The sequence below is a fragment of the Trachymyrmex septentrionalis genome, unplaced genomic scaffold (assembly GCF_001594115.1).
Source record: "Trachymyrmex septentrionalis isolate Tsep2-gDNA-1 unplaced genomic scaffold, Tsep1.0 scaffold168, whole genome shotgun sequence".
NCBI classification, from domain to species: Eukaryota; Metazoa; Arthropoda; class Insecta; order Hymenoptera; family Formicidae; genus Trachymyrmex; species Trachymyrmex septentrionalis.
This window is the reverse complement of record NW_017304842.1, coordinates 322827-333423: the sequence shown is the minus strand read 5'-3', so window position 1 is coordinate 333423 and position 10597 is coordinate 322827. Positions and strand designations below refer to the sequence as shown.

The 10597-nt window shown below is 30.3% G+C and overlaps 2 protein-coding genes across 4 annotated transcripts in view; one reads left to right on the top strand and one right to left on the bottom strand.

Annotated features, from left to right (window-relative positions):
• Positions 1 to 9882, top strand: part of LOC108746358 (ATP-binding cassette sub-family G member 1) — a 36821-nt gene extending 26939 nt beyond the window's left edge. For all 3 annotated transcript variants that reach the window (XM_018483076.1, XM_018483075.1, XM_018483077.1), the window contains exons 4-10: positions 672 to 867; positions 1122 to 1269; positions 3133 to 3372; positions 4036 to 4152; positions 5706 to 5966; positions 8244 to 8500; positions 8883 to 9882. In XM_018483076.1, the coding sequence (XP_018338578.1) occupies positions 672 to 867; positions 1122 to 1269; positions 3133 to 3372; positions 4036 to 4152; positions 5706 to 5966; positions 8244 to 8500; positions 8883 to 9221 (1558 nt within the window). In that variant the 3' untranslated portion in view covers positions 9222 to 9882. The remainder of the gene's footprint in view (positions 1 to 671; positions 868 to 1121; positions 1270 to 3132; positions 3373 to 4035; positions 4153 to 5705; positions 5967 to 8243; positions 8501 to 8882) is intronic.
• LOC108746357 (lysine-specific demethylase 4B-like) overlaps positions 3317 to 10597 on the bottom strand; it is a 19052-nt gene continuing 11771 nt past the window's right edge. Inside the window, exon 11 of the mRNA XM_018483074.1 lies at positions 3317 to 3385. Coding sequence (XP_018338576.1) covers positions 3383 to 3385 — 3 coding nt within the window. The 3' untranslated portion in view covers positions 3317 to 3382. The remainder of the gene's footprint in view (positions 3386 to 10597) is intronic.

Here is a 10597-nt window from a genome sequence, read left to right as displayed (position 1 = left end):
AGGTCGAACTGATAAAGATTAGTAAATAGATCTTTTTAAACCCTATTTTTGTTGGAAACATTTTTTAGAAACGTCATTCTCCCGACTAAAAAAATTCGAGGACTTTTTTAGATATTCTGTATATATATTATATGCTTATGAAAATTATATTAAATACCTTTAGTTTTACTAGATGGAAAAAAGAGATCATTTTTTTCATGATAATTGCTGCCTAGGTGCTTGTTTCAATATGATAAAAAAATTTAAAAACAGTTCCGCAGCATGCTTAAGTGTCTTAATAAATATTTTTTATTCTATATCTATTCGATTTTCAGATCGATGCATATCGCACTATCATATTATTCACATATTGAAAAACTGATGTTCACTGTCTACTTTTATTTTACATTGTTGCATAATGAATGACATTATAAGTCAATGTAGGATTACATTAAAATTAAAAATTAAAAATAATCGATAATATGTGAAACTTCAATGTTACATCATACTTTTTAAGACAAATCACACACAGTAAACATATTTATGGAAACTTCACGTTCTTTCTATATAACATTATCTCATATACATCTTTCAATATTTTTCGTTAGAAGTCCGAATCAACAATTTTTTTATGGTAACTGTGTGTAAATTATAATACTTTTTCATAAATTTAAATATAAGACAATGCGTAGTGTATCAGGTGTAAGTGGCGAAGTTTTGATCAACGGTAAGATTCGAGTACCACATAGTGAACGATGGAAAAGGACGTCATGTTACATACAGCAAAACTCCATTATCAGAACATACATAACCGTGGGAGAAGCCATGACTTTAGCCGCTCATTTGAAGCTTGGTTACACAATCAGTTCCGCTTATAAGCATTCTCAGGTTTGTGACAATTAACTACCAATTTTAATCATTGCGTTGTAAATTTTTCCTTGATTTGATCTCTTTAAAAGAAACGAATAAATTGTGTTCTGAAAGTTTTGAAAGAAAACTTGAGAAAGATCTGACTGTTTCTCATCAACTCTTTGTTTCTTCTTCATTTTCGTCACGACGTTCGATTTACGTTTCCCATTATCTCTAGACGTTCCCTGTCGCATTTTGTAATCCTTTTTTACGTTCGATGAATACGTATGTAGGTTTTAGAACTCTTGGAAATGCTAGGACTGAGCCATTGCTATGACACGTTATGCGGAAAATTATCGGGCGGACAAAAGAAACGACTCGATATCGCCTTCGAACTCTTAACTAATCCTTCAGTATTATTCCTTGATGAACCAACAACTGGTAAGTAATAAAAATACAACTGTCCTATTTATATTAATATTATATTAATATTATATAATAGTATTTAAAAAGCAATTAAATCAATTAAATTACAAAATTTTAATCAATTCTTGAACGATTTCACGACAACGAATGTATAGTGCTTTATGATTATGTAAAATTTGATTGTGAGTAGATAAAAATAAAATTAAGAAATAAAAAAACGCTATAAAACTTGATTCATAAAATTGTTGGAAATTAAATTAAGGGGACGTCAAGAATACTTAAATACTTCGAAGATAAAACGTACAATAATTTCAGTAAACAGACACCTGACTTCTTTGATATAAATGATATTGTGATTAAACTCAATAGGAAACATATAATAGCTAATTAACAATGAGAATATTTTATGCCAAGTCATAACTGACAAATAGCATACATAAAAACAGTCATGATGCCTTAATAAGTATAGTTTTTAGATTTGTTGATATGCAAGCAAATGATTATAGCACAAAAAGCGAAAGATAATAATAATAATAATTATTATTATTACGTAGATTTATGACTGTTCAGACTTTTTTCTTTTTATGACTTTTATTATCCTAATGAAAATAAAAATCAGAACGTAAGTCAAATGTAATAGGAAAGAAACAGAAACGTAAACAAAACTTCTAGGAGGCGTAAACGAAACCTCTAGGGGGCGAAAATTGAAACATTAAAATATAAAATAAACATAAATACTTCTTTTACATTTTATTGTTTCAATTTTCGCCTTCTAGAAGTTTCGTTTACGCTTCTGTTATTTCCTGTTTTAATATATTAACATCTTTTAATGATGCTTGATGGTAGTAATTTATTAAAATTTATGCTTGCCAATTTAATTCACGATTGCTAGAGTAGTTTTAATTGCGTTTAGACCGGAAAAACAATTCAGCGCGCAGTTGGAAAAAGACTACAATATGGTATATATGCAAGTATTATACATATGTAATGTATATTAGTAATTCAAGATTGGATTATTTAAAGCAATAAAGATCCAACTTCGACCGTAATAAGCATTTTAAATTTCTAGTATTGATTGTGTTTCTCACATATATGCGGTCTAAAATAAAAATTCTTCTGTTCCCTAATTTGTTGCTCTCCCACTACATCCGATTTACGTTTCGATTTTTATTTTCATCAGGATAGCTCATATTTTTTATTAATTATTTGTTTGCATTTAAGATATCTCTAAAGCTTTATACGTATAAATTTGATGCAGATGATCGCAAAATTGTATCTTGTTACAAACAGATAATGAACATTCTACCGCGAATATTCGATATTAGAAATCTCTATTTATATAAAGTTACATCTGCAGCCAAAGGCAAAAATAACGATTATCTTGTCGCGTAAGTAACGTAGTTAATAATTGTACGCGATAACAAATTAATATTTTACACTGACCATTATTGTACTCATGTCAGATTATATGATTAAAAAAAGTTGTGACATTATGATCATACTTGTATGATAGGCAGAATTCTCGCAACAACCTGTCTCGCGATTCGCGATGTGTATTTCCGATTACCTCATTCTCAATTTCAGTCTCAAATTACATTTGCTTAATAATATGTATTACTGTATCTGAACGATAGATCTTGGATCTACCGTCGAGATTGCATCATTGTAGAAACATAATACTTGTTACACATCGTCAATTTGTAAGTTTCCTCAAGATAACGCAAAGATAGAAATATGAGATATCAAGGGGATTGTACTCGAATCTCTCATTCCGTGCTTAATACATTGCGTGCAAGGCGATTGCGAAATGTATTTTCCACAAAATGTTTTCTCCGAATTACCGTTTTCTAGGACATTGTAGAATTATTGACCTTTCAGGTCTGGATTCCTCTTCGTGCAGCCAATGCGTCGCTCTTATGAAGCGGTTGGCGGAATTAGAAAGGCGTACGGTAATCTGTACGATTCATCAGCCGAGTGCCTTGCTTCTAGAGATGTTTGATTCCCTGTACGTGGTGGCTAATGGTTACTGCATATACAGAGGCTCGGTTAGTTCGTTGTTGCCGCACTTGACTTCTATCGGTGCCCATTGTCCGCCTTATCACAATCCAGCTGATTTCGGTACGTAGTTTTACTGAAACAAATAAGATAATTTTAAACCCGAGCTATCTAACGTTGATTCTGCTAGTTATGAGTGAATGCCATGCGTAACAGAATGCGAAATCACCAGAAAAAAAGGCATCAAAGCTACATTCCACAGTGGTCCGTTTCACGAATGATCGTATCCTAAAAGAGATTTCATAAATTGCACGATATTATGCAAGAGCGAATTGACTCAGTACACAAGAGTGTAGTAATAGTCTCGAATAAATTAGGCAACAGTCTGAACAATTTAAGTCTATAGATTAACGATTAAAATCTAGAAAAAACGTTTAATTGCCGATGCAATTAAATACAGCGGGGGGTATGATTTATTTCTAAAAAGATTTCTCCTCTCTGATCTCTTTTTCTCTTTCGCCTGTTACTTATGGATCCGATCTGTTGTAAGCGCTTTTATATTTGCGAAGCGTCAAAATAATAGACAAAGTAAAAACAATCGCGTGTCAACGTTCCATAACAACGTGTTTCGATAAAAGTTGATTGCAACTGCACCGATTGATTGCAAATGCGCAGCGAATGTTGAAATGGTCAACATTCACTTAGAAAGCGCGTTTTTACACAACACCGAGTAATCATAGTTCTGGAAATAATGATTTTTAAATCGAATTCTTGAATTTGTTTCAGTCATCGAGGTAGCGACCGGCGAATATGGTATTTCGCTCGACGAACTGGTGGCAGCAGCGGAAACTTTACCAACTGATCAGAAAACGATCACTCTTACCACGAGCTTGCCTGAAGAAAGTAAGGTCACTTTTTTCAGAAATTTTACCTCGATCACGAATCTAACTTATACTTTAAGTAGATGAAATATTTGGCAGATCATTTATGGAAGATGTCTTAGGCTATAATTAAACTGTACTAGTTTTCTTGGAGTAAAAATACAAAAAATGTTATAATAGATTCATTAAGCTTTATGAAAAATTATAACAAAAAATATATAATCCAGTGAAATTTTTATTAAACAATAAAATTAATCTTGTTAGAGATAAAAAATTGTGCTGAATGATTACAAATCTAATGTCAACTTCTCTCATAAACGTTCTTTCTTAGCTGATCATGGAATTCTTTGTAAAAACTCTACGTATTCCACAGAATTTAAGGTTTTGTTTTTATTCAGTTGAAAGATAAGTTAATCGCTGAGAATAAAATAGCCGACATAAATGACTATAATATTTTGAAATGTTAATAACATCACATTGTATTTTATTATACTATTTAATTTTTTTGTCGCTATTTTTTATTAAAATTTTTATAGGTCAGTGTTTATTTATTTCTCTTATCTTTACCTATAAAATACAGAAGCATAATTATATAAATCAGTAAGATTTAACTGTTTAAGAGAATTTTTGTAATATCTTTTTATGGGTATAATACTTATTTGCTATAAAAATTGTGTGAATATTTAATAGATTAAAAAATTATTTGATAATCTATTAATATTTTATTATTATTATACTTACGCTTCACTCATGTAAACGAGGTTTTTACCTTATCTGCAAGAATAATAAAAACTTCGCTGAATAATATATGTAAAGTAGTTTCTTTCTATTTTTTCTTTTTTTCCTTCTCTGCTTATAGACATATTAGGTTAAGTAAAAGTCATCGCGTTTTTTTAAAAGACATCTATCAGTAAAAACCGCAATTACTTTCTTACCAACAATATAAATATATCTTGATAGAGTAAAGTTTCAGCTTTAAAAATCTCTTTTTTAAATTATACGATACGACAATTTTTAATGGAGTTATGAGCAATTAAAGTCAAAATAATTCTTTTATTTAATCCGCGATAACTCAGTAATCAAAAGTCGTAGGAATATTTAAAAAAAAACGATTTTGTAGGGAAAGTATCAAGCTTTCACGATAGGTAATCGAAAATTTTCTCAAATTCGTTTTGGACACGTTACAAATCCACAAAGTGAGAAGAAAATTTTTCGTCTTTTTCAGCTCGTAGTTTTTGGTATGTAAAAATTATCAAACTCATATAAACTTAAAAAATGTGATAAGCTTTTAAAAGTAGAGATTTCAAGCTTTAAAACCCTTTTTTTAAATTTGAATTTCATTCATTATTGACGAAGATATTGTATATACAACTTTGAGCTAAAAAATACGCGATGACTTTTTACTACACCTAATATTATAAAACATTTGTATTTATGTTTTAATCTTAACATTTCTGTGCAAGACAGTAAATTATCGAAGAGCTTTGACAAAATTATTTGAGAAGATTTATTAGTCTGCAGGCATTATATTATAATCATTAAAAAATGCTGATTTATATTATCTATGTATTCTAGCAAACAGAATCAAGGAACCGCCACCACCTGCCGGTTTCCTGACGCAGTGCTATCTTCTGTACAAAAGACAACTGTTAAGCTTAAAAAGAGACTACTCGTTATTGATGGCGCGATTGCTCTGTCATCTGCTGATTGGTGTGATCTTCGGATACCTGTACATGGGAAGTGGCTATCGAGCTAATGTCTTAGCAAATTATGTTTATCTATACGGATCGTTGCTTCTTCTCGTCTACACCGGAAAAATGGCTGTTACTCTTGCTTGTAAGTAGCTATAAATTATATCTTGAATTATATCTCTAAATTAATATATTCAAAAGTATGTCCATGCTTATTCTTCTATGAGTGACTAATAATAATATATTGATGTAAGCATTGTAAATACAAATTTAATTGATATTTTATCATGGTTTTACAATGAAAATAATGATAATAATGTAATTTGCGTTCTTTGTTCTATACATTGAGATTTTTAGTCCCGATAAATTGAATAATTTGTAATGGATAAAGAAGAACATGTAATTTATCAAAACACGTGATATAATAGCTATGTTAGCCATATTAATCATCGCAACAATAGATTCTATTAGATATAATATTGTGTCATATTGATATAATATTGTGGTGTGTCATTAAAGCGATTAGCATCTCCGACGTGATTAGATCTTTTAGTTTTCAAAAGCATTATGTAACTTAAACTCGATGATAACATCGAATTATCTATTTATGGATTTCTATAAACTCAGTTAGTAAACGCATCTGCAACATGCATCATATATTAGAATTCATAACTAGGGGCTGTGTTCCAAAATTCACTGCCACACAGTGCTTGAAAATAGTATACATAACGTAAACTGTAGATTTTCAGCGTTGACAATGAATTTTGGAATACAGCCTAGATTGTACTTCCCATTCAATTTTTTCAATTTTATTTGATTGTTTTTAATTTCTCCTAATTTAACTTTATTTAATATTTACATTACAATCGCGTAATCCATTACACGCTTCAATTGATTTTATCAATTTTGGAGGATTATCATTACGAGATTTCATTTAATAAATATGATGTTCATTTAAATTAAATATACCGACGAAGATATTAATTGTCATCGTATTACGTTCGTGAATTCTATCAGAGGAAATATTTAACTGCGGATACCAATATGCTGCAATTGCTATAATTTTTATTTTCTAAAGCGTGATAACAACTTGACTTCATCGAACGAAAACTAATCGTTTTTTTGTGTTACCTTCGCAACGCCGTGCATGCTAGATCGAATAATATTGAAGGCCAGATTTTACCTGTTTTTTTTATTACTTCAATATCATTTTATTATTTGCGATCTGCCATAGTAGAAATAGATTTCATTTCGGATCTATTCGATTTCCAAAATTTTATATATATATATATATAAATAATTTTACATATTTTAACATAATATATTTATATATGTATATATACCTAGAGACTGTAATTATACATATATGTATACATTATTTAATTTTACATTTTTAGATATTGAAAACATTAATCATTATATTTGTCCAGAACTATCGTTAATTTTACTTATCTTTCGAAATACTGTGAGTTAGTCAACCATAATTATCTTCACTGTTGCATCAAACACTATGTAATATTCGTGAACGCTTAGCGCGCTGCCATTATTCTGATGTAGGTCAAGGAAATGCAAATGCTATAGCTGTTGTGATTAAATTTCATAGAGCGACCACTTGACTCGCCTTAGTGCATCTTTATAGTTTCGAGGAAAATTGATTTAAATCGAAAGTGATTAACATAATACCTCTCTTAACAGTTTCGATGCGTACTCTATGTCTGTTGACAATCTCAGTAATTTATCGTGAATTATCCGATTTAATAAATTGTCCCGATGATCTTGAATAAATAATAGCTATCTCAATGTACAGTTCGAATAAATTCTCACAATAATTCATCAAATCTTGCGTAATTCTGTCGGTAAACAATACATTTGATACAGAAGAAAGATGAATGAAACTAAATAGAAAAATGATAATTGGCTGTTCATAGAAAAATTAAAGAATCGAACTATACGAGCAAGTCATTTAAATATTTTGTTTGTTCACGTGGTGAATAATCTCTATTTATTTCTTTCTGTGTTCCGTGTATAACATTTTTTTGTTCACAATATGCAAATGCGAAATTATATTTTCCATTTGTATGCATTATATATAAACTGTGTATTTTTAGAAGTGACTTCAATTGAACTTTGATTAATTAAGTCGTTAATCAGATTAGCTTAATACAGAATTTAAAAAAAAAGACTTCAAGCAAAATTTCTAACTATATTATCCTTCTCTTTTTCCATTTATTAAACGACAAAAAAATTATTCTATCCACGGATTAATAAATTACTACAGATTTTATTCAATGAATTAATTATCGTATCGATCAAGTTAATTTCATCGAAGTTACCTAGTTTTTTATCAGGATTTCTGCTTCGGGGATCATTATCTTGATATTCAATGAGTATTCAGTTTCCGTTTATACGCCTCTTGTTTCAGTCCCATTGGAGATGAAAATTCTCGTGAGAGAGCATTTCAATCGTTGGTACCGGCTGGCGCCGTATTATATCAGTATATTACTGGTCGAGATACCTTTTCAAGCAGCATGTGCGGCGTCGTATCTGATAGTGAGCTACTGGTTGACTGCACAGCCCGTAGAAACGAATCGTATAATATTTTTCAATATAGTTAGCATAGCTGCCAGTCTGACGGCGCAAGCATGGGGTTTCTTCATCGGTGTTACCACGCCAATTAAGGTAAATCTCTTTGAAATACTTGCTTTTTTAAGTAACACTGTAAAATTCTAAATTCATTTTGGATCTAAAATTATGCGATAGATGTGCATATTAATTAAATTCTTGTAACTCGGATTCTAATTAAAATTTTAGATCACTATTGATATTTAGGAGTGAAAAAAAGTTACTCTTATTCCGAAAATCTAGTCAACGACGAGATGAGATATGTGGAAAAAAAGATATAAAGATTGAAATTCTCAAAAAATATTTATACTCTCACATGTAAACACATGTGCATATTTATATCTATAATCCGGATTGATTGCGATTGGATGTGTTAAAAATATTCAATTTTAGATGTGATGCAAAAAAAAGATACTGAATTTTTCGTAATTCTTTACAGATTGCCGTCTTCCTTGGCCCGATAATCGCGGTGCTGTTCTCCATCTTCGGCTTCTGCATACGTTACTTCGATACGCCGCAAGCGTTCCGCTGGATGTTTCATATATCATACTTCCGTGCTAGTTTCCATAGTTTGATATATACCGTATACGGATATGATAGAATGGACTTATTGTGCGACGAATTTTATTGTCATTACAAGAAACCAAGCACGTTTCTCAAAGAAATGGAAATCAATGATATAAGTGTGATCAATAATCTGATACTCGTCCTCGGTATCGGGGTGCTGATGCATCTTCTAACGGCCAGCGCGCTTTGGTGCAAGCTTAATAGAAGATGAATCAAATATGATCTGATCAAATACAGTATTTGTGGTATTGCGGGCAGTCCCTTTGAGAAACGACATAAAAGTTCTGAGACGCTTTCCCCACGGGAAACGCGAAAATACAAATAAATTCCATGAGAGAAATTTTGGAAATTTAAAAAATTAGATGATATTAGTAAAATAATTATTTCTTTAGATCTTAATCTCGCTGGATACGAGATGTTCTGCGACACTTTGAGAATATTTTCTATCGAATCAAAGAAGACTGGGTGTCATCATCGAATCTTGTAAAGCTATCAGTTGCAGACGGGCCTTTTAAAGTACTTTATTTAGCAAAATAAAGTACTAATCTGAGTTTTGTATTAATCGAGACAAAACGCTGTAATCGCAATTTTGTTTATAAAAAGCGGTGGTATTAAAAATGGCAAGGTTTATATATAAACAAAGTATAAGGTTTATACAAAGCAGAATATCTGTATGTATGTAAGCCCAAGTGATAAGGACAGATATACATGATACAGCGCGCATTAAACGTCGTTATTATAGTTTAGAATTGTATTTAAAATCCTAAACAATTTGATATACTTTAGTTTAATCTTTAGTGTTTATTTAATTTGCATTTTTAGTATTATTCTATGAATATGTGAAATTGCCTAAATATATGTGAAGGTTTTGTTAATTAAATATTTTGCACTCTCTATTTGCATATATCTTATCATAGAAAGTACGATCTTTTTTTTTCTGTAGCGACCGTATTTTATAGAGAAAAATATAAAATGAAAATAAATATATTGTATCGATTTTTCTAAGAGAAATTGGTTATTTTTTTAGACTATTTTTGTATGAGTCATTCTTTAAGAGTTATTACAAATCGTTGAATAAATTAATTTACTTTTATTTTCGTGCTTATTTTCGCTTTATTTCACGTTGTCATTTTTACATAATTACATGTTTTCCAAATCCCTTATACAAAACGATACAATCCAAAGTAATACAATCCCATCACCAATTAATAAGCCTACAAATTTATACGGAGAAATAGTTGGCCAAACTCTAAGAGCATATTCCGCTCATTATAAGGATGAAAAATGTAAATATGGATTCGGAAACGCTTCCTCTTTCCATGTTATAAATATTTTTTTATTTTATACTTATATCTATAATTTATTTTGTACTTATATTTATATTTTATTTTATACTTATATCTATATTTTATTTTATACTTGTACCTATTTTTTATTTTATACTTATATCTATATTTTCATTACAGAAATTGCTGGAAATGATTTTCTTCCGCATCGATGCATGCTTCGCATCGCTGTCGCATGGATTGTCGAAGATCTTCAAAAATTCTTGGAGTATTTCGTATTTTTTCACACGCAGCGATAATA